Source organism: Chrysochloris asiatica, unplaced genomic scaffold (genome assembly GCF_000296735.1).
Source record: "Chrysochloris asiatica unplaced genomic scaffold, ChrAsi1.0 scaffold00215, whole genome shotgun sequence".
Classification (NCBI taxonomy): domain Eukaryota; kingdom Metazoa; phylum Chordata; class Mammalia; order Afrosoricida; family Chrysochloridae; genus Chrysochloris; species Chrysochloris asiatica.
The window spans coordinates 3,289,860-3,316,773 of NW_006408733.1; the positions used below are offsets into that span (position 1 = coordinate 3,289,860).

Sequence of the window (26,914 nt, forward strand, 5' to 3'; positions counted from 1 at the left end):
TTGTAACAGGAGATGAAACATGGCTTTGCTAGTATGATCCTGAAGACACAGCACAATCAAAGCAATGGCTACTAAGAGGTGGAAGTGGTCTGTCTAGTCAAAGCAGAAGTGCTTGGTCAAGAGCAAAGGTCATGGCAACAATTTTTTGGGATGCTCAAGGCATTTTGCTTGTTGATTTTCTGGAGGGCCAAAGAAGGATAACATCTGTTTATTATGAGAGTGTTTTGAGAAAGTGAGCCAGAGCTTTAGCAGAAAGACCCCCTGGGAAAGCTGGCCCAGAGAGGCCTCCACCACAACAATGTTCCTGCTTATTCCTCTCACCAAACAAGGGCAATTTTGTGAGCGTTTCCATGGGAAATCATTGGGCATCCACCTTACAGTCTTGGTTTGGTTTCTTCTGACTTTTTTTGTTTCCTGATCTTAAAAAAATCTTACAAGGGCACACACACAACGGCGCTGGCGCTTAACAACAGTTTTCTTCAGCTAATACTGTAAAAAAAAGGCTGCATTGACATGGTTAAATTTCCAGACCCTCTGTTTTTTAGGGATGGTATCATCACTTACAAAAGTGTCTTCAACTTGATGGAGCTTGTATCTTGAGAGATAAAATTTATATATTTATTTTAAAATTCCATTTCTCCACGAACTTTTTGAAGTACCCTTATTAAAATATTTTAAAGGTAACGAAAAATTTTCACTAACTTTTAGAGTCCCCCTGTATATATGTAAGTATGAGTCTATCGGATATTTCTTGTGCACCATGCCAAATCCTTTCAGCCCCAGCACCTACTCTAACCACTACTGAAGTTCCCAGTTCACACAAGCTTTGGTCAGCTTCACTGAGGTACAGCCTGGTAGACAATGCCTTATAATCATCTTGGGTCTACAATGGATTACCACTTGGTTTCTATTCAGGGAGTTCTTTAGAACCTGTCTGGGATCCATACATGTGTGACCAGCCCCAGTGGGACCACCCTTGATTAACTGGGACACATAAATTGTTGTGTTGTATACCATTGAGTCAGTTCTGACTCTCAGTGACCCTGTACAAGGCTTCCAAGGCTGTAAATCTTTACAGAGCAGAAAGGCTCATCTTTTTTCCACAAAGCAACTGGTGGATTTGAAGTGCTGACCTTGTGGTTAGCAGCCTCACATGTACACTACTACATCACCAGGGCTCCTCTATGCCACCTTTTATCTATGGTACAGATGGTTTTAAGAATTTCTTAAGGCTCTTTGGTTAGTGAGCTGGAATGCAAGGTCGATTCAAACTGGAAGGTCAGTGGTTCAAGCTCACCTCAGAAACCCTATATGGGTCGCTATGAGTTGGAATCAACTTGACGGCACTTAATAACAACACAGGCTCTTTAGAATTTTTTGCTGGATGGAGCATCTCTGCCCTTAATGCTGGACATTCTTGTACTAGCTCTCCCTCCTTTATTATTTCCTCCCCTTGTCACAGCTTCCTGGACTCTTGTTCCCAAACAAATGACCTAGCTGTGCTGGTCTCATGCTTTGCATTCAAGGAAACAAAGGCTAAGATACTTTGGAACAGGTTGGATCAGTCCATAGTTACTTGGTGGCGTGAGATTTCTGGATTAAATTTTAGCTTTAGAAATGAATCCCAAAACACTGGAAGAACAAGCTCAAGCTGACAAAGGAAAGTTAGGGTTACTGAATTCTGTAAATAAAGGTTGTAAGCAGCTGCTATTATTTAAAAAATCATTTTACTTATTAAAATTTTTTCATTTCCCAAGGCACTTCAGTAGCTTTCACAAAAATATGTTTTTTTTTTAACCAGGTGAAATATCTGCTTCAGGAGTACCATGGTAACATAATCAGAAAAAAGAAAATTACACTGAACACAAAATATCTCTCAATGTTATATGACTGAGGTGAATATCTCTGAAGGATTGTGAACACAATTTAAATTTCTTCTTTGCAATCTCTCCCCCATGATCTTCCCGCTTCCCCGCCAACACACACTCACTGCCACTGAGTCTACTTCAATTCACAGTGACCTACAGGAAGAGTACAACTGCTCCAGAGGGTTTCCGAGGCTGTAAATCTTGCTGGGAGGAGATGCTCTCATCTTTCTCCAATGGAGTGGCTGATGGATTGGAACTGGTGACCTCTTGGTGGTGAGCCCACTGTGTCACCATCACAAAAGGAACACACACAGTGGCATTCTGGGCACGCAGAGAAGTGCTACTGGTTGGTAAGGCCAAAGATTTGCATGTACAAGTGGCAACTGCATGCCATTGTCAGAGTGATTCCCGGTTAAAAAGAGAAAAAAAGATAAACCCAGGAGGATAAGGAACCAGCCTTTTCCAAGTCCATTCTGAAGGGTAAATAACTTAAGGAGAAAAAGTCATAATAAAAACAGTAATAAGACACAACAAAACATTACAGTTCTGAGAGCAGAGACAAGTTTGCTTGTCTTCTTTTTCTCACTGATATACTTCCTTCGAACTAGACCAAAGAAGTCAAAGTCACTAGGAAGTGTGATTTACACAGTAGTGGAAAGCAAGAATAGATTCAATGATGCATTTCTTATAAGTCTGAACAAGCCCAGTGCTTTGATGATATGTAAACAACTCTACCTAGCAGTCACACTGAGTGGTCCAAGAGATCGCAAATCAAGGTCCCTGCCACACAACCTGAATTTGCTCAGGCCCTCCACCTTAATCACCTCTAGGTCTCCCCACAGCCTGGGCTCTCTTGTCCTGAGGAGGCGAAACTCACAGTCAGCATCCTTTGGAGCTGAGAAAACACAAGACATCAAATCCCTATAAAATCATTTCTTGTCCTTTAAAGTGAGGGGAAGGGAAAAGGCGGGGAGATGTGAACCTTCAGCTTTATCAGGGGCCTTTGTCTGGCTGGTTCTACTGTAATGTTAACTTCTTAGGAAGTGCAAAGTCCATCACTGTAATAGGTAGGGCTTTGTTCATAGCCATGGTGCCCCAGGAGAGAAGAGAGTGCTTGAAGACCACACCAGCCACTGCGTCTAGGGGACCAAATGTGAGCAAATCAGAAACAGAGCCCACAGAATAAACAGAAAGACCTTCGTTACTGCAGGACCCAGTGTCTGTACAGGCCATTCCTGACAGAAGCAGTATTTCCTCTTCAGCTTCTCACTGGAGGTTGTGTTAGAAGGCTGTGCTTTTAAGGATGGTGGGGTTTTCTTCTTCATCCTTTAACACCTGTGTGTGGCTTGGACTTGGCCTGTATTTTATTCTATAAAAACAAGCAAAAGAAATGTTAGTTACAAATTTTACGGAGCTCTGGTAGCTGTAGTGGTTACGAATCGGGCTGCAAACCGTAAGGTCAGCAGTTTGAAACTACCAGCCGCTCCGTGGGAGAAAGATGAGGCTTTCTGCTCCCGTAAAGACTTACAGCCTCGGAAACCCTGTACAGGGTCACTATGGGTCGGAACCGACTCGACGGCACTTAACAACAACAACAACAACCAGTATTTAGGAGTCCTGGTGTGGTGCAGCGGGGTAATGCGCTGGACTGCAAAGTCAGTCTGAACTGCAAGATTGGTGGTTCAAGCTCAACAGCCGCTCCTCGGGAATCCTATACAGGGTTGCTATGGGTTGGAATCGACTTCGATGGCACTTAACAACAACAACCATTATTTAAGGGAGCTCAGTGGCTCCATATGATAAGCATTGGACTGCAAATCATGAGATCCACAGTTTGAGGCCACCAGCCATTAACCAATTTGACAGCACTTAAAAACAACAATAACAGCCAGTCTTTTTTTAAAAAAAATAATATAAACTGCGGATATTTTCACCACAGGCGGTGAAATTCTGAAAGGTTTCTCCTGTTCTACATCCCAGAACTGTTGCCGTGGAGATGTACAAGGTAACATATCCATGCAGGATCAGAACAGAGAGGACAGGCTGTAAGCACCTTGCCATTTATAACCCATTATTTATAGGTTCTGATGGATAAACTAGGCCACGGTGCTTGCGAGAAAGAGTTTTAGGGAGACTACTGTGAGGGGCTCCGGAGACCTGACCAGGCCCGGCCCCAGAGTGCTAATACTTGAGGAAAAAGCCCTTCTTACCCTTTGACCCTTAGCATCTGGTCAATGGTGTCTGGGAGGGGGTTGTTGAAGCTCTCTGGGAGGAACAAGGTGAGGATGGCAGTCAGGATGGTCAGACTTCCCATGAGAATGTAGGGCAGGAAACGGTCATAGGCACCTAGGGCAAAGCAGACGGAGCGCTGAGTTGGAGGCTGCGGTTTCCTCCATCCCTTTACATTCCTGAGACTCTATAAAGGAAACCACCTGCCTTCTCGGCTTCAGCATGTACCAGACTGGAATCTGGCACCAAGACAGACTCCAAGTTGACACAGACATGCCCAGAGGTTCAGCGGTGCCTCCATGGTTCAGGGAAGAAATACAGGGGGCAGTGGGGAGGGACCTGAATCACTGTGATGACTATTCCTAGTTCCAAGGAACCCAAGGTTTTCATCCACAGACAGGACTCACTCCTCTAACTCGCCAGGTGCCACAGCCTGCTGGATTCGCTTTCAGGCTATAAAGGACAACGTTTCTGCTTGTCTGATCGACGTAGCATGTTATGTTAACAGAGCACTCTGGGAATCCAAAGATAGAGAAACTGGAGCAACCATAAGGAAATAATCTGTTACATAAAATGGCACAAGGAAATGCTACACAGTATAAGCTCACTGTGTGAAGTGCTCCAAGGTATAGCACTTCTCAGTTCACAAAATCTCTTGAATGAACCTTTTTTCCTTTTGTATCCTTTAAAACTCTTATTCGAAGTATAAAATTTCTCCAATTAAGTACTGTGGCTTCCTAAATCACTCTGTAGTTTCTTAGGATAAGTATTCTCTAGTGGAAGGTCTGGGATGGTTGAAACAGAAACAAATGTTCCTGCTTTTTTTTTTTTATCAATTTCTAACTAGTCTATAGGCTGTTTTTCCATTCATAAGTACTACTCCCAGAGTGTACCTGAACTAGATCGCCTCTCTAGGTGGAGATCCAGCATGAGATGAATCCCACTTGCTCTATCTGCTGGTTTTCCTGTTAGCAAAGTATCTCCAGCTCACACTGAAGTCACAAAGTGTTTCCACCCATCACGCCTGTGTGTCAGACCCTGGGAAGACCCTTTCACCCAGAGGACTTACCCAGGTAAACGAAGTAGGGAGACAGGATGCTGCCCAGGCGGGATGCTGTGGAGCTAACTCCCACACCCATGTTTCTGACTACCGTGGGGTAGAGCTCGGCAGTGTACACGTAGACCATGGCGAAGGCAGCAGTGATTCCAAACTTGCCCACCATCACTAGCACAATGGTCAAGTAGTGTAGGTCTGCAGGAGCAAAGGGGAGTAAGCAGGGGTGGGCACCAACTCAATGCACTCTGCAAGTTACAGTTCCATTTCTTTCTTTCCTGAAACAAACATACCTTCTCCCCTTTTAAGGGGAGGGGGTTCCTATAACTTCTTCTTTGGGGAAATGGGGATACTCAAGATTTCCCTCCAAATTAATTACTGAAGTGGTGTAAGAACATGCTATTTTCCGCAGCCTAATGTGGCGCTGGGGGTTAATGCGTCAGACTGCAAAGTTGTTTGAACTGCAACGTCAGTGGTTCAAGCTCACCAGCTGCTCCTTGGAAACCCTATACCGGGTCACTATGGGTTGGAATTGACTCAAAGGCACTTAACAACAACGACCACCAGAGTGAGCCCCTCAAAAGCCCACATAAACCTGCTTTCTAGTGCAGACTCATTAAAGACACACCTGTGAGGGAGCTTGAGTCCTGGTGTAGTGCTGTAGGATTAGTACTGGGCTGCTAACCATAAGGTTAGTGGTTCAAACCCACCAGTCGCTCCTAGGGAACCCTATATGGGGTTGCTATGAGTCGGAACTGACTCGATGGCACTTAACAACACAATGCCAGGGAGTTAGCCCTTACCCTAAAATCTCATGCTGCAGGCACTGTGGAATAAATTCATGACTTTTAGGTGAAGGGAGAGTTCGATTAGAACTCCTGTCAAGCTTTCATTCTACTTGGACCTCAAAAACTGCAGCCTATCAGAGCCTCAGGACAATCCTCCAATCCATCTTTCTGGCTGCGGCAGTGAGGAGACAGGCCTGTGTGAGCTCAGGAGTGAACTGCTGTGAACATTCCGGGGCTTCTTCTGCTATGCCACACTGGAGGTTGTTTCTGTAGAGCAATGTTCCCAGTCCCAGGGGCCCCAAAATGATTACCAGAGGTCCCTAAAACCACGGGTACAATGATGGATTACAAGGGATTCACATTCTTCTCCAACTCTATAACTTAAATGCATCAATTCTTCTATGGCCTTCCTTATTCACTGTCCAACTTAAACAAGTATATGAGGTAACTGAAAATACCATGGTTTGGGTCAAGCGCACCTCAGTCCTCAAACTGAAATCTTTACTCTTGAATCTTGTGCAGCAGATTTGCCAGTGTGCACTCCAAAATGCTTTGCTGAATATCTAAATGACTAATTTAGAGGTAAGGAAGAGGAAATCAAATATGAATAAATACAGCAACATGGGTAGAGAGTGAAATAACCAACAGCCCCAAATGAAATGGTTCCTTGCTTCGATCTCCCAAGGCCTAGGCGGTCATTTTCCTAGATGTTTAGGCTAAGAATGCATGTGTGCAGATGAGCTGTGGTGAGCATGGTTTTTCTTATTAATGGGGAAGACAGCCTAAGTGACTCAATGAGGACCCAAGATCACAGGTGTACATGGTACCTACCTGGAGGCACCAGCTGCAGGAAGAGAAGAACACTGCCACCGAGGAAGAGGGCGGTGGCCATGGAATAGCGCCTGGGCAGATGCTGCAGCAGCACCCAGGCCACAATGTACGCTGGGACTTCAACCACTGCTGAGAGGAAGCAGTTCAGGTAGATGTCTCCATGCAAGTTAGGGGTATCCAGAGAAAGCCCGAAATATCCCACTGATATTGTCATCCTGAAACAGAGTACAAAGGAGAACTGAAGCAGCAAGTTTACATAGCCCTCCCAACATGTACAATTAAAAAATATAATTATTTAAGGAAACTCAAAATTCTTTAAACCAGGCAATGGAGAAGAGCAGAGAGCAGGACCCTACCCAGAGAAGTCGTGACACCTGAGATGGAGGCAGAGACGATGACGTGGAGAGATGGAGAGGCTGGGGACTTGAGATCCAGAGAGAGAAAGGGGCTGTGTGCTGATGACTAGGGGTGGGGGGAGGGCATGCTTACAGGGTATACCCTTTGGTTGGTTAATAATGCATGGACGGGATTGTAACTATGGCAATGAAACAATATATGACAGAATGAATGTAAAACCTATGGTATCCCATGTAAACTATCACATAATTCACAATAAAACAGTAAAAAAAAATTATTTAAACCAGGAACAGGAGGGATCTAACTATAGATCTAACTATACATCTTACTTATCAGAACAAAAGAGAACAACCTTCAGCCAAATGGTATCAGTGTGCAAAAGTATCACAGCAAAAAGGTTTATAGACTTTTGTTGTTGTTTTGTTGGTTCTGTCGAGTTGGTTCTGTCCCATAGTGACCATGTATAGGGCTTCCAAGGAGTGGCTGGTGAGCTTGAACCACCAACCTTGTGGTTCAAACCAACTTTGAAATAGAGTACATTAACCAACAGCGCCACACCAGGACTCTCTAGATAAACTTTGTTGTTGTTGTTACATGCCATCAAGTTGGTCCCGCTCCATAGCGACCCTAATAGGGTTCCCAAGGAGCGGCTGGTGAGCTTGAACCGCCAACCTTGTGGTTCAAACTTACATTACAATCCAGCGCATTAACCCAAAGCACCACATAGATAGGTTTGATTCATTAAAAGAAGAAATTCTAACCTGCTTTTTAGTTTTAAAAATCCTAATCTGGGACACTGAAAGAAGCCTGCTTCTCCCTCTCTGAGCCTCTCCAAGTCCAACCATTGAAAAAGGAACTGGAGAATGGGTAAGGAGGCAGATATCGAGTGGGGTGTGGTAGGACTGGAGAGAAAAGATCAAATGAGGTCAAAACATTATGCCAAACATTTGGAGAAAGATACCAGGCAGACACCAATAATAGTACCTTGGCAACAAAAACAACATATATACGCCCTGTAGGGTAGTGATATGGCACTGCAGGATAAAACAATGGGCTTCAAGGTTGGTTTGAGCCTCAGGGCTGCTATAAGTCGGAACCTACTCAAAGGCACTTCAACAACAACAAACATCGTAGGTTATGAGTTGAGTTGCTAATCATAGGATCAGCAGTTCATGTTTACCAGCCGCTCCATGGGAGAAAGATGGAACTTTCTGCTCTGAGATTTGCAGCCTCGGAAACCCTACACTAAGTTGCTATGAGTTGGAACCAATTCCACAGCACACAACAACCATCACCATCACCATCACTACCTGGCAACCAGCCAGAAGAGGCTGGTCCAGAGCAACTGACACCACCTGATGACACTGGTGGATAAGAGAGGGTACTCCTAGTGGTGGGGCCATATCTTCTCTCATTTGCATGCTCCCCACTGTCCCTGGCCTGGGTCTTGTCCTCAGTAGGCACTCTGTTGAAGACTGACACTCCTTAGCAAACCAAATCTTTATGGACTGAGTGTTTTTAATTCATCTGCAGGTTGAAATTGCAGCTGGTGCAAACAGAGAAAAAGGAGTGGGCTTGAGTCCCTGGGAAATCCAGAGAAATCCAGAGCTTAGTGAACCACAAAGAGATGACTCACTACAGACTGGCAAGTTTGTAGTACAAACTAAATGCCTAGAAGCCAACAACAGGGTAAGGGTGGGAGGTGGGGGTGAGGTGCACTGCTTTGATAGGATCTGGGGCTATTCATTGGAAATGGGTGACTCATTGTTCCCCCAGTATGTAAAGTTGTTGGCTGCCACCAGGCTGGTTGAATCTAGTAGTGAGGACCCTGAGATGAAGTCCTCCCTACTCACCCATCGATCACTGCTCCCCTAGCAGCTCCAGGGCATCACAGAGCCTGAACACTCAACAAAAACTCTCTAGGGCCCTCCCTGATGCCTGGTGAAATGTCTGATTAGGGGAGCTAGCCAAGCCCTGCCTCCAGGATAGGCACTGAACATCCCAGAGCACAGCAGCTCAGCCCGTCACCTCTGTAACCTGGAAGAAATGGTGTCTTCACATTCAGATGCTTCTTAGAAGCCTCAGCTGTCCTTCTCAGCTGCTGCTGGTGACTGGGTAGTATATGTGTGTGTGTGTGTGTGTGTGTGTGTGTGTGTGTGTGTGTGTGTGCAGAATGGCACAGGAACAAACAAGCAAGGAGAGCACAGATCTGCCTCAGACCTGGAGTGATTCCCCAAAGATCCTGTATTGCCCCCTCCCAAAGTCTCCAAAGCAGTTTTCATGTGCCTTTTCTGAGAGTCCAACAAATGAAGAATTGTGGCAAGCTCATTTCTTCCCTTGCAAAGCACACCTCTTTCACTTTCTGATGACACAGCCTTTCAACTTGTGTCTGAGACTTGTCTGTGTGCAAAAAGCCTCAGGCAGGTCTCACTTACGCACCACAGCATTATGGACATGATGGTGATCATTCGGATATTCCGGGTTTGGAGCAGATCCAGAATGCTGAGGGACTGCTGCTTCTGGGAACTTAGGTCTTGTAGCTGCAGGAAAGACATGGCAATCGGATCGAAGGGGAAGAAGGTCAGAGACTCGAGAGTATCCAATAACACCCGAAACCCTGGCATCTTAGCTTCTCTTCCTGTGTCTCAGAGTTGGGGAGTGTGTTATGTTTCAGCCTTGAAGAAAAGAAGAGTATGTATTGTGACTGCGCGCTGGGCTGCTGAGGGTTTTCCTAGGCCTTGTCAATAACCAAATTGAGTGAAGAATGAAAAGGAGAAGCAGGTGGTCAGTCCCTGGGGGACGCAATAAGGGCTCCCTGTGCCCCACTCCCACCCTTGTCATTGACCACATTCCAGGGAAGCCTCCAAGCAGTCCTTCCAGGACTGACTCCTTGCCCTCTGGGTTAGAGATAGAAGTTGGCTGTGTGTTTTATTGATTGGATATTTACAAATAATTAATGTTTTGAGCCCTCATGTCAAGTATGCATAGTTACTTGTCTACTTCAGGGGAACAAAAATGTCAGATAGAAAAACAGGAAAATTGACCTGAGCTTCACCCAGAGTAACTTCCTATGTAATTAGGCACAGCCAAGGCCATTAATAAACCACACGTCTAAACACACTAATGTTGCTTTCTTAAGCAAACCCAGCCTTGTAGCTTGTTTTTCCCCGAGTTTGCAGTTCAACAGAAGGTCAACTTCTGACTTAAAGGATCCCCTGAAATTGCCTCATTTCCTCAAATATGCCAGTGGGTTTATGAGTTTACCTAGACTGACCCTTCACTTAAAGGCAGCCAAAGGCCTCTCTGCCCCTGCCCTACCCTTTGCAGACCAGCACCTTTCCCAGGACATGCTAAGTGGGAGCTCTTGCCCCACTGTCTGTAACCATCAGCCTCTTTGCTGCCTACAATCACTGACCTCTTTCTCAGTCCCCTCCCTGCATCTGCTCTTGAATCCTGAACATCTCTGCCATGCCTGCAGCTCACACTTCAGCATGACTGATGCTGTTCCCACACCCAGTCCCTGGGACCATTTCTGCTTCCTGGTCTCCCTGGTCAGCTCAGAGACATTCCAGAACCACATCAAGCAGCATGTTCAGCCTCTAACCTCTTCTTGTAGTCACGAGACTGAGAACACTGCCTGCTGCAGAGAGGGGAGAAGGAGAGGAAACAGGAAGGAGAAAGGAGAACCAGGAACCAGGCAGAGCCAAGAAATTACTCATGGTGTGTGAGAGCAGGGTTTGCAGGAGGAAGAAAAGTAGAGGGGGGAGGAAAGGGGTGGATAGCAAAGAGGCCCCTGTTCCAATATGTGATGAAACAAACTAATCACTAGTGGGTGGCAAAGACTGAACATGTCTAGCTCTAAATCTATCACGCGTCACTTAATTGTGTTTTTAAGATGACAAACTATGATGTTGTTGTTGTTGTTAAGTGCCATCGAGTCGGGTCCGACCCATAGCGACCCTGTACAGAGTTTCCGAGGGTGTAAATCTTTACGGGAGTAGAAAGCCTCATCTTTCTCCCGCGGAGCGACTGGTAGTTTCGAACCGCTGACCTTAAGGTTCGCAGCCCGATTCATAACCACTACGCTACCAGAGCTCCTTGACAAACTATGATAGCAACAATGATTTCTGAAATGATGTACTGGACTGCAAAGTTGGTTTGAATCGCAAGGTTGGTGGTTCAATCTCACCAGCTACTCCTCAGAAACCCTATACAGGGTCACTATGGGCCAGATCTGACTCGACGGCACTTAACAACAACAACAACTTCATGAGAGCCTTCTTCCTTATGAAGGTGTGTGTTATTAAAAGTAATGGGAAAGGTGAAGTGTTAGGCAGTTGGTACTTTTCTCCTCAACTTCCAAACTGGATCAGAATCTGCCTTGTGGGCAGCTGGGGCTTGAGCAGTGAGAGGGCTGGGCTCCTGTGTAAAGGGAGGGCTTTAGGACAGTGTAGGCTGCTCTCAAACCCTGTCAAGTGTGGCTCTCCCGTTTGCTGCTTACCTCAGTAGGGTCAAAGATGGCTGAGGTTACAACAATCCGGTTGATTTTAGCAGCCTTGCGGATGATCCCCTCTGCTTCTTTATAACGTCCCTGAGAGATGAGCCATCTGGGAGACTCAGGGATGAACCTAGAAGTACAAGCAGCAATCTCATTGAGGCCTCCAGGCCCAATAGTTTACAACAGCCCAGGTATGGCTCAAGTGGAGGTGGGAAACAAAGCTTCAGAACCAGAGCTCAGTGTGTGGAATGCCTGGTGTTTACAAGCCAAAGTGAAGAGATGAAGTGTGAGCTCTTGAGTACCGTTCACTTAGGAGGGGCCAGCACACCATGATGGAAGAATTCCTACACTGGCCAGCCACTTCCATTTCCTAAGATCAGTGGTGCCACCTGCAGGGCTGAAGCCTGGCTTCGGTTGATGTGCTCAGTCCTGTCCAGCCCCTTGTCCTGCCATACTCCCTGCATGGTCCCCCTGAAACCACAGCACTGTCCGCACTAAACTCTGAACCTCTATTTTCCCCTCACCCAAGCCCTGATCCACCCAAAAGGTTTTTCAGATGGTTTGCCTAAAATAATATTTATGAAGGCATCTGATTGCTTTGAGCCTTTGTGGCTCTTAACTTTTGACCTCACCGTGACTGGGTAACCCCTGACCAGGATCCATGCTGTGTGCTGTTTCTTCTCGCTTGTGCCCTAAAAATGCTCTCAGCTCCTTGTAGCTTAGCTTCCCTACCTGCAGTCCCTCTGCGTGGTCCCTTTCTGGTTGGGGAATGGCATCCTCTCTGCCAGGCCAACTACTCTAGCTTAGAGACTCAGGTGGACCCCAGCTTTCATGTAGCCACCCTGAGAGCCCCCACTTTATCTCTCTTCCCTCAGTGTCGTGGCATGAGGCCTAAGCAACACTGACAAGCAGAACCAAGGCCTAAGGGCTCTTGTCTTGGGGCCTGATAAATTCTTGTAGGTCATGCTGGTTCCCATTGCTTCTCTACGACCTCTTCTCCCTCTCCTTTCCTTCAGACCAATCCAGTATAAAGCTGAGAAAAAGTCTGCTGATATGTTGGGATTTTTCTGTTTTTGAGTGTGGAAAAACATTCTGAAATAACTTAGATACAATCTATACTTCCTGTCCCTGTGAGCCCAAATAGGGATTTATGGGTTGTTGCTGCCCTCTAGCGAAGACCAGCTAGAACAACCACACTTACCACCAGAGCGCTGCACACAGCAACCCAGGCACCGTCAGCGCCAGCAGCAGCATCCTCCAGGTTCTGATGAAGTAAGCAAACAGTGGCAGCAACATGTACCCAAATGAATAAAATATGCACACTCCTAACGTGGAGAATACAATGCGAGCTGACTTGCCAAGAATTTCTGTTCCTGTTCAAAATAAGGGAGAAGTCATGTTAGCTTTTGAATTTGGTTTGTTTCCATATTAATCTTCTATGGTATCTTTCTCAGCATATGGACAAGAAATCAGCCAGATCTATGTTTAAGTTCCCATGCCCTGAGAAGAGGGTGGGGTTCTGAACTCAGTCAAGTCTGACCATTTCCTGGGGGCACCTTGTTGTAATCTCAGTGACAAATCAATGATGAAAATGTCACCACTTTCCTATGCTACATGCTACAGATGCTACATCAGGAACCCAAGTGCAATCCACACACAAGGAAAAACTCATTGAAGGTGAAGTAACCACTGAGAATGCACATGCTGACTGTTATTCTTGAAGGAAGAAATATTCCATTTAAGTGTGAAGAGAAAAAAAGAATAATCCTTTCAATAATACAATAGCTTTCTTCCTTAGTGAGACCGCCAATCATGAGCATTACTCCTCGAGTCATGCCTCCACCAGGCCTGAGCAGTGGCAGGCCCTTTTCATGGATGATCTTTGGTGGGTCCTAGTAAAATGAAGTGCCAACAAGACCAAGGTGCCACACTGCAGAGGTCAGAGAAGAACTGGAATTAAGAAGCCAGACTCGTGTGATGCTGAGGACCCAAGGTTGGTCACTGGTCTGACTCAATTTCCCTGTCTATAAATTATGTTCACCAAGAATCCCTGGTCAGTGTTGCTAGAGACCACTTCCCTTTGAGGGACGGCATGGCTGTGTCCAAAAAAGGGATGGTGAGGTGATGGTGAAACACAGGATCAAGTACTCAACTCTAACTTGATGGCCATACCCAGGACAAAAGCTGCCACGTAGTTGGAGATCTGGCCCATGCCTACAATGATAAACAGCACGGTATACATCTCGAAGTTTGTTGAAAAAACCTGCAGGAAGCTGAAACCTGTCTGCATGGCCATGGTCACAAACAGCACATTCTTCCGACCAAACCTGGGAAGAGATGAAGAGTGAAAGAGGATCAGTGGGGAAAGGCAGCAGAAACGGGTTTCGTGAAGAGAGGTGTTCCCCAGACCCATCAGGGAGGGGTTATCTGGTGTCAGGGACAGCCCAGACTCCCAGTGGTGGTGGTGGTGGCTGTGTGCTAGGGAGTCAGTTCTGACTCACAGTTACCCTGTATAGGGTTTCCGGAAAGACTCAGCTTTCTCCTACCTAGTGACTGGCAGAGTCAAATTGCTGACCTTGCAGCTAGCAGCCCAGCATGTAACCTATTATGCTACCAGGGCTCCCAGTCTCTGTTCTATTACTTTCCTTCTATGCTTCCCAGGACAAACATGCAGTCTGGACAGCAGAATTGTCCAAAAGGCACAATTATGGTAATGATTGAAATGGTAATGATTGAAACACTGAAAGTGATATGTTTAAATACACATATTCATAATGATACGTATGTTTTTAAAAGGTCAACTTTTGAGGAAGATGAGTGACAATTATCATGAAAACTGGCAAATAAAGAGAACAGGAGCATTTGTCCTGACCTTCCCAGGTCAACTACGTGAACAGTAACCAATAACAGATAAGGGCAAGTGTCACTTTATAAAAGGATTCTAACTCTTAATTAGAATTAGGAGAATCAGAATACCACCATTTTATAACCCTCAATGAATGAACAGGGATTCCACATCAATGAGTGCTAACACCATAGTCACTGCACATGTCCTGTAGTCCTAACAAAGGGATTGAACCTGAACCTGCTATAGCTTCTGGATCCAGCTGCCAAGTTGTAAGAAATACAGTGAAAGAGGAATATGCTGAACTGCACCATAAGGGTGCAATTAGCAACATTCAGGCTGGGAAATTCTACCGGAGAAACATGGGTTTCATCAACAGATAAAAAACAGGTAAAGAAAGGGATGGAGGGAGAATCTATAGGTTAAAATACACTAAAAGGCATGTCAAAATTTTTAAGTGGAAAAGAATAAATTGATACCTAAGATATACATTAAGGAGCTCTGGTAGCATAGTGGTTACAAATCGGGCTGTGAACCTCAAGGTCAGCAGTTCGAAACTACCAGCTGTTCTGTGGGAGAAAGATGAGGCTTTCTGCTCCCGTGAAAGGTTTACAGCCTCGGAAACCCTGTACAGGGTCGCTATGAGTTGGAACGGACTCCACAGCATATCACCACCATCACTAAGATGTACATTTGGGTGACAAAGCTACAAAAAACTCCCAAGGAAGTGATTATTGTAAGAATTTGAATTGTTATTGTTTTGTTAGGTGCCACTGAGTTGGTTCTGTCTCATAGCGACCCTGTACAGGGTTTCTGAGGCTATAAATCTTTACGGGAGCAGAAAGCCTCATCTTTCTCCCACGGAACAGCTGGTAGTTTCGAACAACTGACCTTGAGGTTCACAACCCGATTCATAACCACTACGCTACCAGAGCTCCTTGGTCCCAGAATAGTGGTTACTTAATGTGGGAGGGAGGGCCTTGCAATTGGGATGGGCACATGGATGTGGCTTCTTTGTGGCCAGCAAAGTTCTGTTTCTTGACTTGGTGATGGTTACCATGCTATTTACTTTGGAATCATTCATTAAACCACACATTTTTGTTGTGTGATTTTCTGTCTGTGTTCATTTTACAATAAAAATGGTTTTTTACATTTTGTTTTGTTTTTAAGACCTTGGCAAAAACAGGGAGGAATATGTCAACCTAGTGGCAAATAACAAGTTCAACTTGAGGCAGGTTGACACCCATTTTTACTCAATGAATATTTACAGAGCACTTAGTATATACCAGGCACTGGGAGATAGCAGAATAAAAGCAATGCTATCTCTGTCCTCAGGGCAGTCTAGTCTATAGCCAAGCGGTTGAGGGACACATTATCCACATTAATCAAACAACTACACAACTGAATATAATTATACACTGAGACAATTGCACTGAAAGGAAGGCACCCAGGTCCACAAAAGACCCAACAAATAAAAAAGGAGGGATTTGAGAGATAATTAGGAGGTAAATTTAGTTATGCTTGGTGGGGGCTAACAGAGAGAAGGTTACCAGGTCTTTGGCTTATGATTAGAGGACATGGAGGCTGGGGACTGTGTCCCTCATTAGAGTCTATGACTCTGTCCTAGACTTATAGACCTAATCTCCATCCATCTCGCACAGGGACCTGACAGCTTTCACTTTGGAGGGGCTGCTCCAATTGCCTCTGGCTCCCAAAGACAGTGAAAGAGTCTCATTGGCTATAGGCAGCCAGTAGAACAAGGCACAGTGCAACGCTTCAGAAGGACCCTCAAAGAAGACCAGATGATGGACCCAGCCCTCATATCCAAGTCTGCAGAGGCCCTGTTGACTGTGCCCGAGAACATGAAAGAGAGATATAGGTTAAGTCTGTGGCTGTGTGCATGGCAGGAAGATGCCAGGTACCTTTAAACTCAGAGGGCTGGGAAGAAGAAAATGGGGTCAGGAGCCACACTGCCTAGGTTGGGCCTGACATGTGCCTGTATCTACAAGTGGGGCCAGTATCTGGAAAGAGCTCAGGGTGTCTTTTCTAAATGCTGTCTGGTAGCCAAGAGTCCTTTCAACAGCCTTCCACTGAGGCAGCTCTGTGGCAGGGCTGAAGGTGTGTGCTACACTGCCTGTTTGGACACTACCTGAGAATCAAAGACATCCCATGAATGGGTTCCTCTGCTCAGCATACCTCTTATGAGTCTCAAAGCAAAGGTCACCACCACCAGTAGGTGCGTCTGGCCAAGTCTCCCAAATGCCTGTGTGTGAGTCCAGTACTGAGAAGGAACATGCTGAGGCTGATTTTACTTTCTCTAGAACTCTTAGCTTTTGAGTACAGTAGTACCTCCGCAGTAGAAAAAAATTCAACCCAAACTTGACTGTGCTATCCCATTTATTACTCTTTCACAAGCAAGAGTGACAGCTGTGATCTCATTTTCTCAGGACCAGAAGGGGCTGGTCACACAGAGCAGTAGCTTTCAGAAAGTTAGGCTCTGGAGTCCAAAGGCTCCTCAAAGGAAAGGGAGAGACTGAGTGGGAACTCTGGGCCCCTCCTGCATTAACCAGAGGAGTTGCACCTTTTTATTTATTGTATACATTGTGTTTCCCAAAGCCACAAGGCCCAAGATGTCCAGGGGATCTCTCCAAAATTAATATTCTCTCAGCTGGTCTGTCTATTCATAGTACTGGGCCTCAACCAGGAAGGAGGCTATTCTCCCCCATTGTAGTGACATTTTTGGTTGTCACAATTGTGGGGGAGTTTGTTTATAGCTTTTAGTGGATAGAGGTCCGAGATGCTGCTAAACATGTTACAATGCCCAGGAAAGCCCCTGCTGCAACAAAGCATTATCCAGCCCAAAATGTCAATTGTGAAATCCTGGTCTAGAAGGAGACTCCAACCACCATCCACCCCACACATTGTTCTGCAGTAAAAGTGCCCTACATACCAACCAAGGTAATGGTGACTGATGGTGTGCCCTGGAGTCAGTTCCGACTCATAGAGACTCTCTATAGGGTTTCCAAGGCTGTAGATCTTTACGGGAGTAGAAACCCTCACCTTTGTCCCACAGAAACACTGGTGGTTTCAAACTGCTGACCTTGAGGTTAGCAGCCCGACTTGTAACCACATCACTAGGGGCAGTCCCTAATTGCAAAACAGACAAGTATAACCTCTATCCCCATTTTCCCTTCCCAAGTGCCAGTTCTTGGTAGTTTGGGTTTGGGTTTGGGACCAGAAGGGCTTATTTCCAAAGTCTATCAACAAATGACAAATATACACATACCCACAAAAACCCAATAGTAATTATCCCTCTACTTTTTCCCAGGGTTGTCGCTCTCATAACTCATGCACATAAAGATAACTCGATTATGCCAGACAAAAGGCTCTGACAACCTGGAATTATTCTAATGGCTCTTGAATTTCAGGCTTATTAATATGCCAGTAAGGAGGTTAAACCTTTGCCCTATATAAAAGCTATTGTTGATCTCCTAGACAACAAGTTGAGGGCATGAGTCTATTGCTGTTAGGTAATTTGTTTGGCTTAGGTTTTAGAACTGGCTTATTCAGAAGTAATGAAATCAGAAGCTGTCCACCCCACAGAGCCCTGGGCCTCCTATGGGGGTACACACAAGTTCTGAGGGGTGAAGAAACAAGCCGAAGGCAGGGACTGAATCCAGAGCAGGCATACTTTTAGTTATTTCACTTACTTAAGTGATTTACTTAAGAGGTTCTGATGCCAAAACTTTGAAAAAAGATTTGAAAGATACTATATAAGCCCTTCTGAATTCTAAGGTCCTCAATGTTCTCATGAGCTTTGTTTTCACTGTTTCCTTTAGAGCAGCACTTTGGGAACTGAAATACTTCCTCAAGTAATTATGGTGTTACACTTCTGGTGTGGCACTGTAGGATAAGCACTAGACTTCAAACCACAAGATCAGTGATTCAAACCCACCAGCTGCACCTTAGAAACTACATTTATGAGTCAGAACTGACTCCACAGCACTTAACAACAACATGGTAATCAAGTTCTTAGTCTACACTCTATGACATAGCTGACCCAAGAAAATGCATTGAGTTTCAAGTTTGAACTTGGGTTAACTTCTCCATGCCTTCCATATCAAGGTAATTCCTTTGAGCTTCAGCTGCCACTCAACCCTACAAGAGGGAACTTCCCACCATTCCCACTTAGGAAAGCCTAAGCTCAACCCTGAACCCCCTCACTTCTTGCTCTACACGCTCTACCTAGGCAACCTCATCTACACTCAGGTCATTGGTGAGGGTTCTATGTGCTGACAATTCCCATATGTGTTTCTCCAGCCCAAACCTCTCCTGGAACACCATGTCCATTAGAGAAACAAAATCAAAAAGACTGTTGCTGCTGAGGTGATTCTGATGCATGTCACCTCATCTCAGTAAGTTCAAATTAAACTCAACATGTTCTCCCCAAACCTGGTCCTTCCAGTGTTCTGTCTTAGAGAAGGGCATCCTTATCCACCAGTCATGCGACCAGAAATCTTCCTCCCTTCCCTTACCACATTCAATCCATCACCGGTCCTGCTGAGTTGACTTGCTACCACTTCTTTCCATCTCTACCACCACTGTCCTAGTCCAAGCCACCATCATCTCCTGCATAGTGATAGCCTCTTTATTTGTCCCTCCACATCCCTCTTGCTTCCATTCAATCCAAGGTAAATGAATAATTAAAGAATGCAATTCTGATTATATCATCTTCCTACTTAGAAAAACCCTTAATAGCATCTCACTACTCTTTGACCCAACAGAATGTGGAAATCATCGGACAATCTCTTTGATATCTCAAGCAAGTAAAGTTTTGCTCAAGGTAATACAGAAACAGCTACAATCATACATTGACAGAGAACTTCCAGAGGTTCAAGCTGGATTCAGAAGAGGCCGTGGAACCAGAGATATCATTGCAGATGTCTGATGGATCTTGGCTGAAAGCAGAGAATATCAGAAGGATGTTTACCTATGCTTTATTGACTATGTGAAGGCTTTCAATTGTGTGGATCATGACAAGCTATGGACAACATTGAGAAATATGAGTATTCCAGAACACTTAATTGTACTTCTGAGAAATCTGGACCTGGACCAAGAGGCAGTTGTTCGAACAGAGCATGGGAACACTGAATGTTTTAAAATTGGGAAAGGTGTGCGACAGGGTTGTGTTCTTTCACCATTCTTGGTCAATATGTATGCTGAGCAAATAAAACGAGAAGCTGGGTTCTATGAAGGAAAACGTGGCGTCAGGATTGGAGGAAGACTTATTAACAACCTGAGATATGCAGATGATACAACCTTGCTTGCTGAAACTGAAGAGGACTTAAAATATTTACTGATGAAGATCAAAGAGCACAGCCTTACGTATGGATTACAACTCAATGTCAAGAAAACAAAAATCCTCCCACTGAACCAATAAACAGCATTCTCATCAATGGAGAAGAGATTGAGGTTGTCAAGGGCTTCATTCTTCTTGGATCAACTATCAACACTCGTGGAAGCAACAGTCAAGAGATCAGACGACGTACTGCATTGGGCAAATCTGCTGCACAGGAACTTTTTAAAGTATTGAAGAGCAGAGATGTCAGCTTGAGGACTAAGGTGTGCCTGACCCAAGCCATGGTATTTTCCGTAACTTCATATGGATGTGAAAGCTGGACAGTGACTAAGGAAGATCGTAGAAGAATTGATGCCTTTGAGTTGTGATGTTGGAGGAGAATACTGAAAGTGCCATGGACTGCCAAAAGAACCAATAGATCTGTTTTGGAAGAAGTGCAACCAGAGTGCTCCTTGGAGGCCAATATGCCTAGGCTTCGTCTCTCATACTTTGGACACATTGTCCGGAGAGAACAGTCGCTGGAGAAGGATGTCATGCTGGGTAAGGTGGAGGGTCAGAGAAAAAGAGGAAGACCCCCAACGAGATGGATCAGCCAGGTGACATCATTGATGGCATCAAGTGTGGTGGCGGTAGTGAGGTTGGCCCAGGATCGGACATTGTTTCGTTCTGCTGTGCATGGGGTCGCTATGAGTCGGTTCCGACTCGATGGCACCTGACAACAACTCTATGACTAAATTCAAACTCCTTTCTGTGATTTACATTGCCTGCTTTTCTTCTCTGGCGTCTGACCACCTCACTGTCTTCATCTCTACATCATTCTCCACACAGTGGACTTTTTTTTCTCCAGTTTTTGGTCAAGCCACCTAGACACTTCTTAAGTCTAGGTTTTAGCACATGCTATTCTCTGTGCTCTAAATGCTTTTTCCCTCACCACCCCTTTACCTGGCTGTTTTCTACTCATCTATCAAATTTCAACTCATACTTCATCTTCTAGGAATGCCTTCCCTGGCTGACACTCTCTTAGCACTCTGTACTTCTCTTTATCACTTACTACAGTGCAAGACAGCACTAACTTGCATAATTAGTTGTTTAATATATTGTCTTGCTAGAAGTGCTAGTTGAGCAAAAACCCAGAACAGTTAGCCATGTAACACAGAAGAGTAGTTATAATTAGGGGCTTTGGATCAAGACGATCTGGATCTAAATATCAACCTACCCCTTGCTAGCTATTTGATCTTGGACAAGTTACTCAATCTCTATGGTTTTCATTTTCTACATCTATAAAACATGGAAATTAATAGTTCCTACCTGATAGATTATGAGGATTAAATTAGTTTTCATTTATATAGTGCTAATAACAGTGTCTGCCACATATTAGGTGCTGGTGTTGGTGTGTATTTTTGAGTTGTTTCCAGATCATTTAACAACACCATGTACAACAGAATGAAACTCTAACCTGTACTGTACCATCCTTATAATTGTTGTTATGTTTGAGTCTGTTGCTGCAGCCTCTGTGTCAATTCATCTCTTTGAGGGTCTTCCTCTTTCTCACTGACTCTATCAAGCATGATGTCCTTCACCAGGGACTGGCTCCTCCTGAGAACAAGTCCAAAGTAAATGAAATGAAGTTTAACCATATTGCATCAAAGGAGCATTCTGGCTGTACTTCTTCCAAGACAAATTTGTTCATTCTTCTGGCAGTCCATGGTTTACTCAATATTCTTCACCAACACCATCATTCAAAAGCATCAGTTCTTCTTCGGTCTTCCTTATTTGTTATCCGGCTTTCATATTCACGTGAGGGATTGAAAACACCATGAGTTACGTTAGGTGCACCTTAGTCCTCAAAAATGACACGCTAGCTTTTCAACATTTTAAAAATGTTTTTTGCAGCATATCTGTCCAATGCAATACATAGTTTGATTTTTTAACACATGCTTCCATGAGTATTGCTTGTGAATCCATGTAAAATGAAATCCTTGACAACTTCAATCTTTTCCCCATTTATCATGATGTTATTTATTGGTCCAGTTGTGAGGATTTTTGTTTTCTTTTACATTGAGGTGCAATCCATACTGAAGGCTCTGATCTTCATCAGTAAGTACTTTAAGTCCTCTTCACTTCCAGCAAGCAAGATTGTGCTAGCTGCATATCACAAGTTGTTAATGAGTCTTTTCCCAGTTCTAATGCTGTTAAGTCCTAATGTGGCATTGTAAGCTAATATGACAGACTGTGAGGTCAGTTTGAACTATAAGGTTGGCATTTCAAGCTCACCAGCTGCTCCTCAGAAACCCTATACAGGGTCGATGGCACCTAACAACAACAATAGGGCAAATAATTCCAGAAACTTGACTACATGAAGAAGAATGTGGCATTGAGTCGATTCCAACTCATAGCGACCCTGTATAGGGTTTCCAAGGAGTGGCCGGTGAGTTTCAACTGCAGACCTTGCGATTCAAACAATCTTGCGGTCTAGTGCTTATCCATACCATGACTCCAATTTGCCCTGTTAGGTGCCATGTATTTATTAAATAAATGCAAATAATCAATTGATGCTTATTGCTAGATTATGGATCAGGCTCAATTAGAATCAGTAATCAATGATCAAGGTCTATTTAACGCTTACATTTACTGGTGACTATGGGAATTTTTCCCTTTTTAAAATTGGTAGATGGCACCTTGGAAAGGAAAATGTAATGAGAAATATATATATTTAAAATTTTCATGAATAAAAACTTCTCAGATAAAGACAATAAGCCATGGATGTAAATATGCCAAACTATGACCTTGAGCTTGTGCTGTTGGATAAAATGGTTTTGTTCTTAAGGTAAGATGTCATTCTCATTCTGAACTTCTCTATTAGATATGGGAGGCAGAAGTTCCAACCAGCTGGGAGGATGTTGGACTCCTCTCCTCTGATGAACACTGATTCTATGGGTGTTCTCATACTGCAGCCAAGTGGCTTCCTGAAAGTCTCTCTTCTTGCCTTGTTGTTGTTGTTAAGTGCCATCGAGTCAGTTCTGACCCATAGCGACCCTGTACAGGGTTTCTGAGGGTGTAAATCTTTATGTGAGTAGAAAGCCTCATCTTTCTCCCACAGAGCAGCTGGTAGTTTTGAACCGCTGACCTTAAGGTTCGCAGCCCGATTCGTAACCACTACGCTACCACAGCTCTTCTTGCCTTAGGTTTTTCAAAAAGACCCTGAAGCTCCTGGCTAGGAAGATACAATATAATGGACCCTTTGGAGAACTTCAAGACACCTATGAACTTTTACCAGAAAAAATTCTGATGTTTTTCAAATTCTGCATATGATTTCAAGGAGTTATGGACTCCCTAAACCATTATGGACCTTGACTTAAATGCCTTGTCTTTGAAAAAATAACTTACTTATGAGAAACACGTCAAACCTGGATTCTTCTTCATTATCCCATAACCATAGGCCTATTAGCTAAGATGGATCAGTCCTGCAGAAATGAGAGTTCTGCCCATTGCTCCACTACTGGCTAGCAAGATTTCCTTGCACTTTGCAGACAGATAGGTGTTCTGGGAAATGGAGAGATAGCCATCGATGGTACCACTGGAAGATCTACAATACAGTGAATGTAGTGTCAACTTCTCTCATACTTGAGAACATGAGAGAGTCGTGTTCATCAGGGAAGGTCCAGCCAGGCTAGTGCAGAAGTAAATCATGGCCTATTTCCTGGTCACCTGGACTATGGATATACCCTGCTTCTATGACTCAGGTTTCTTAACTTAGCAAATATTAGTCAGTACAGGTTGCTGGCTCTTTTATTTGGTATGGAGTTGATACTAAAGATGCAGCTTCCTCCTTCTTTTAAAATACTCCTGGATTGAGAAAACACTGTTAACTAAAGCCAAGGGCCAGGCACATGCTCCTTGCTCAGTGCTGGGGTCCCCTGCAGCTACAGAAGACAGACACCTTACCTGTCTGAGAGCTGCCCCGAAATGAAGGAGCCCACCAGCACACCCACGAAAAACAAGGAGATTGTGAGCGGGGCCTTCCAGTCGTCCTCACACACCAGGTTCCACTGAAAGAGGAGCAAAGGGATGTATCACTCACTTCTTTTGTAACTTTTAAATTTGAAGGCTTCTTAGAAAATTACATGAGAACACCCTGCATCCTTGCATGCTCTGACAGCCTTACAGCATAGATGTATCAATTCACTAAGGCAATGCCTCCCCTGGGTAGTAAGGCTAGAGCCAAGTTCCCTCTCACAGGGAAAGGGGGCTCCCCCAACGCCCTGTTTTTTATAGCTTGCAGCCCAATGTCTGGCTTCCAATCTGAAAGGAGAGCGGGGACAGGCAAGGAGCAAGCACTCTGTCCATATGGTGACCCTGAGGAAAAGGCAAGACTTCTCATGCTTACTTCTAAGAATCTAGGCAGAGCCTAGGACTGTGGCTGGGGCAGGGCTTTCTTTCTTAATCAGTGGGCATGAAAGGCACAGGAGTGACCATGGACTGGGGATCCAGCAAGGACGCTATCATCTAGACTTATTCCTTTAGCTCTGCTTCAGCCTCTATCCTAGGCCTGGAGTCCCTGAATCCTTCTGGTAACACCTTGAGTTGGAATCCCTGACTCACGGCACACCAACACTTCAGCCAAATTATGACAAGCTGAGAGTCAGAAACTGAGTTCTAGCTTCCATTCTGTTAACTGGTTGTCTAACCTCAAACTTCATTATCCCCACATGCCCCCAGTGCCTTGATTCTCCATTTGTAAATCGGAGATTGGGGTAAAAAACAGGTTAAATTACTCTAGTCTTCCAGCACCCAATATGTAGTTCCATTTTCAGTTACCACAAACAGGAAAAGTAGTCTGTGAGCCTGGGATGGGCACACAGGAGAAGTAGCTGAACACTCACATATTAAGCTGGCTCAGCCTCACAAGGAGCCAATAGAAGAAAGAAAAGCCAAAACAGGAAACTTGATGGTTCCCAGAAAAATGTTTCTCATAATAGAGAGATAGGTGCATTGTAGAAAGTAATGAAGAAGTTCTCTAGGCTTCCCACAGAAACAACTTCCACCCAGGGAATTCAGACCCTGGCTGCTGGCCTACCTCCCACAGAACCCACTGCCTTCCCAGTAACCTCCATGAGAAAGCAATTCTTGTGGGCCAGTGAGTAGGGAAAAACAAGTGTACTTGAGGGCCCTGCTAAGGCTGTGCAGCACACACAGGCTCTAGGCACCTGGGGTGGGGGTGCAGCAGAGGACTGATCACCTGGCTCTGTGGCTCTGCACTCCAGAGTAAGCATGCACAGGAAGAGGCTGAAAGTGGGGTGGCAATCCCCAACGTAGAGAGGGATTGCTGCTGTTGTTGTGTGCAGTCAAGTTGGTTCTGATTCATAGCAACCCTGTGTAGGGTTTCTGAGGGGCAGGTGGTGAGTTTGAAACGCCAATTTTATGGTTCAAACCAACCGTACAGTCCAGCACATTAACCCACAGTGCGATACCAGGACTCCAGAGAGGGACTTGTTGTTGTTGTTAAGTGCCATCAAGTCAGTTCCGACCCATAGTGATCCTGTATAGGATTTCTGAGGAGAGAGGAATTAGGGGTACCTATTACAAAAGGAGCTCTGGTAGCGTAGTGGTTACGAATTGGGCTGCGAACCTTAAGGTCAGCAGTTCGAAACTACCAGCCGCTCCGCGGGAGAAAGATGAGGCTTTCTACTCCCGTAAGGATTTACACCCTCGGAAACCCTGTACAGGGTCGCTATGGGTCGGAACCGACTCGACGGCACTTAACAACAACAACAACATTACAAAAGGAGCTCTGGTAGCGTAGTGGTTACGAATCGGGCTGCGAACCTTAAGGTCAGCGGTTCAAAACTACCAGCCGCTCTGTGGGAGAAAGATAAGGCTTTCTACTCCCGTAAGGATTTACACCCTCGGAAACCCTGTACAGGGTCGCTATGGGTCGGACCCGACTCGACGGCACTTAACAACAACAACAACAACATTACGAATCAAGGAGCTCTGGTAGCATAGTGGTTACGAATCGGGTTGCAAACCTTAAGGTTCTTTTCTTCGTGGGAGAAAGATGAGGCTTTTTATTTTCATAAAGATTAATAGCCTCGGAAACCCTGTACAGGGTTGCTATGGGCCGGAACTGACTCTACGGCACTTAATAACAACAACAACATTACGAATTAGACTGTTAATCTCACAGTCAGCAGTTTGAAACTACCAGCTGTTTCACGGGAGAAAGATGACGCTTTCTGCTCCGGTAAAGATTTATAGCCTTGGAAACCCTGTATAGGGTCGCTATGAGTCGGAAGCAACTCCACAGCACATAACAACAACAACAACAATCCCCAAGCAGCAGTCAAGAAATCAAAGGACGTATTGCATTAGGCAAATCTGCTGCACAAGACCATTTTAAAGTGTTGAAGAGCAAAGATGTCAGCTTAAGGACTAAGGTGTGCCTGACCCAAGCCATGGTACTTTCAATAACCTCATACACATGCGAAAGCTGGATAGTAAATAAGGAAGACCGTAGAAGAATTGATGCTTTTGAGTTATGGTGTTGGAGAAGAATATTGAAAGTGACATGCGCTGCCAAAAGGACAAACAGATCTATATTGGAAGAAGTACAGCCAGAGTGCTCCTTGAAGGCCAGGATGGCCAAACTTCGTCTCTAATACTTCAGACGTGGTGTCAGGAGGGACCAGTCGCTGGAGAAGGATATTATGTTTGGTAAAGTGGAGGGACAACGAAAAAGAGGAAGACCCCAGCGAGACAGATTGGTAAAGTGGCAGCATCAATGGACTCAAGTGTGGCAACAATAGTGAGGTTGGCCCAGGATCGGGCAGTGTTTCATTCTGCTGTGCATAAATAAGGTCGCCGTGAGTCAGTACCAACTCGATGGCACCTAACAACAGCAACAACAACAAATCCCCAAATCCAGAGACAGCCTAGATTATCAAGAGTCAAGAATGGACCAAGAACCACGCTCGACACTGATAAGGGGAAGTGAGGGAAAAACAGCAATGAAGCGGTGAGCTAAGCCCTACAACGTTCAATAGACTTCTGTGAACCCGGGTGAAGACCTGGTTGGCCAGCAGTGT

General features: G+C 44.9%; 1 protein-coding gene across 1 annotated transcript in view; it reads right to left on the reverse strand.

The window, feature by feature from the left end:
- Nucleotides 1–3,119: 3,119 nt before the first annotated feature.
- Nucleotides 3,120–26,914, reverse strand: part of SLC22A5 (solute carrier family 22 (organic cation/carnitine transporter), member 5) — a 32,605-nt gene continuing 8,810 nt past the window's right edge. The window contains exons 2-10 of the mRNA XM_006872923.1: nt 23,775–23,878; nt 13,798–13,952; nt 12,827–12,998; nt 11,629–11,755; nt 9,567–9,667; nt 6,771–6,985; nt 5,167–5,349; nt 4,079–4,214; nt 3,120–3,237 (exon numbers count right to left, since the gene is read on the reverse strand). Of these exons, the coding sequence (XP_006872985.1) occupies nt 3,150–3,237; nt 4,079–4,214; nt 5,167–5,349; nt 6,771–6,985; nt 9,567–9,667; nt 11,629–11,755; nt 12,827–12,998; nt 13,798–13,952; nt 23,775–23,878 (1,281 nt within the window). The 3' untranslated portion in view covers nt 3,120–3,149. The remainder of the gene's footprint in view (nt 3,238–4,078; nt 4,215–5,166; nt 5,350–6,770; nt 6,986–9,566; nt 9,668–11,628; nt 11,756–12,826; nt 12,999–13,797; nt 13,953–23,774; nt 23,879–26,914) is intronic.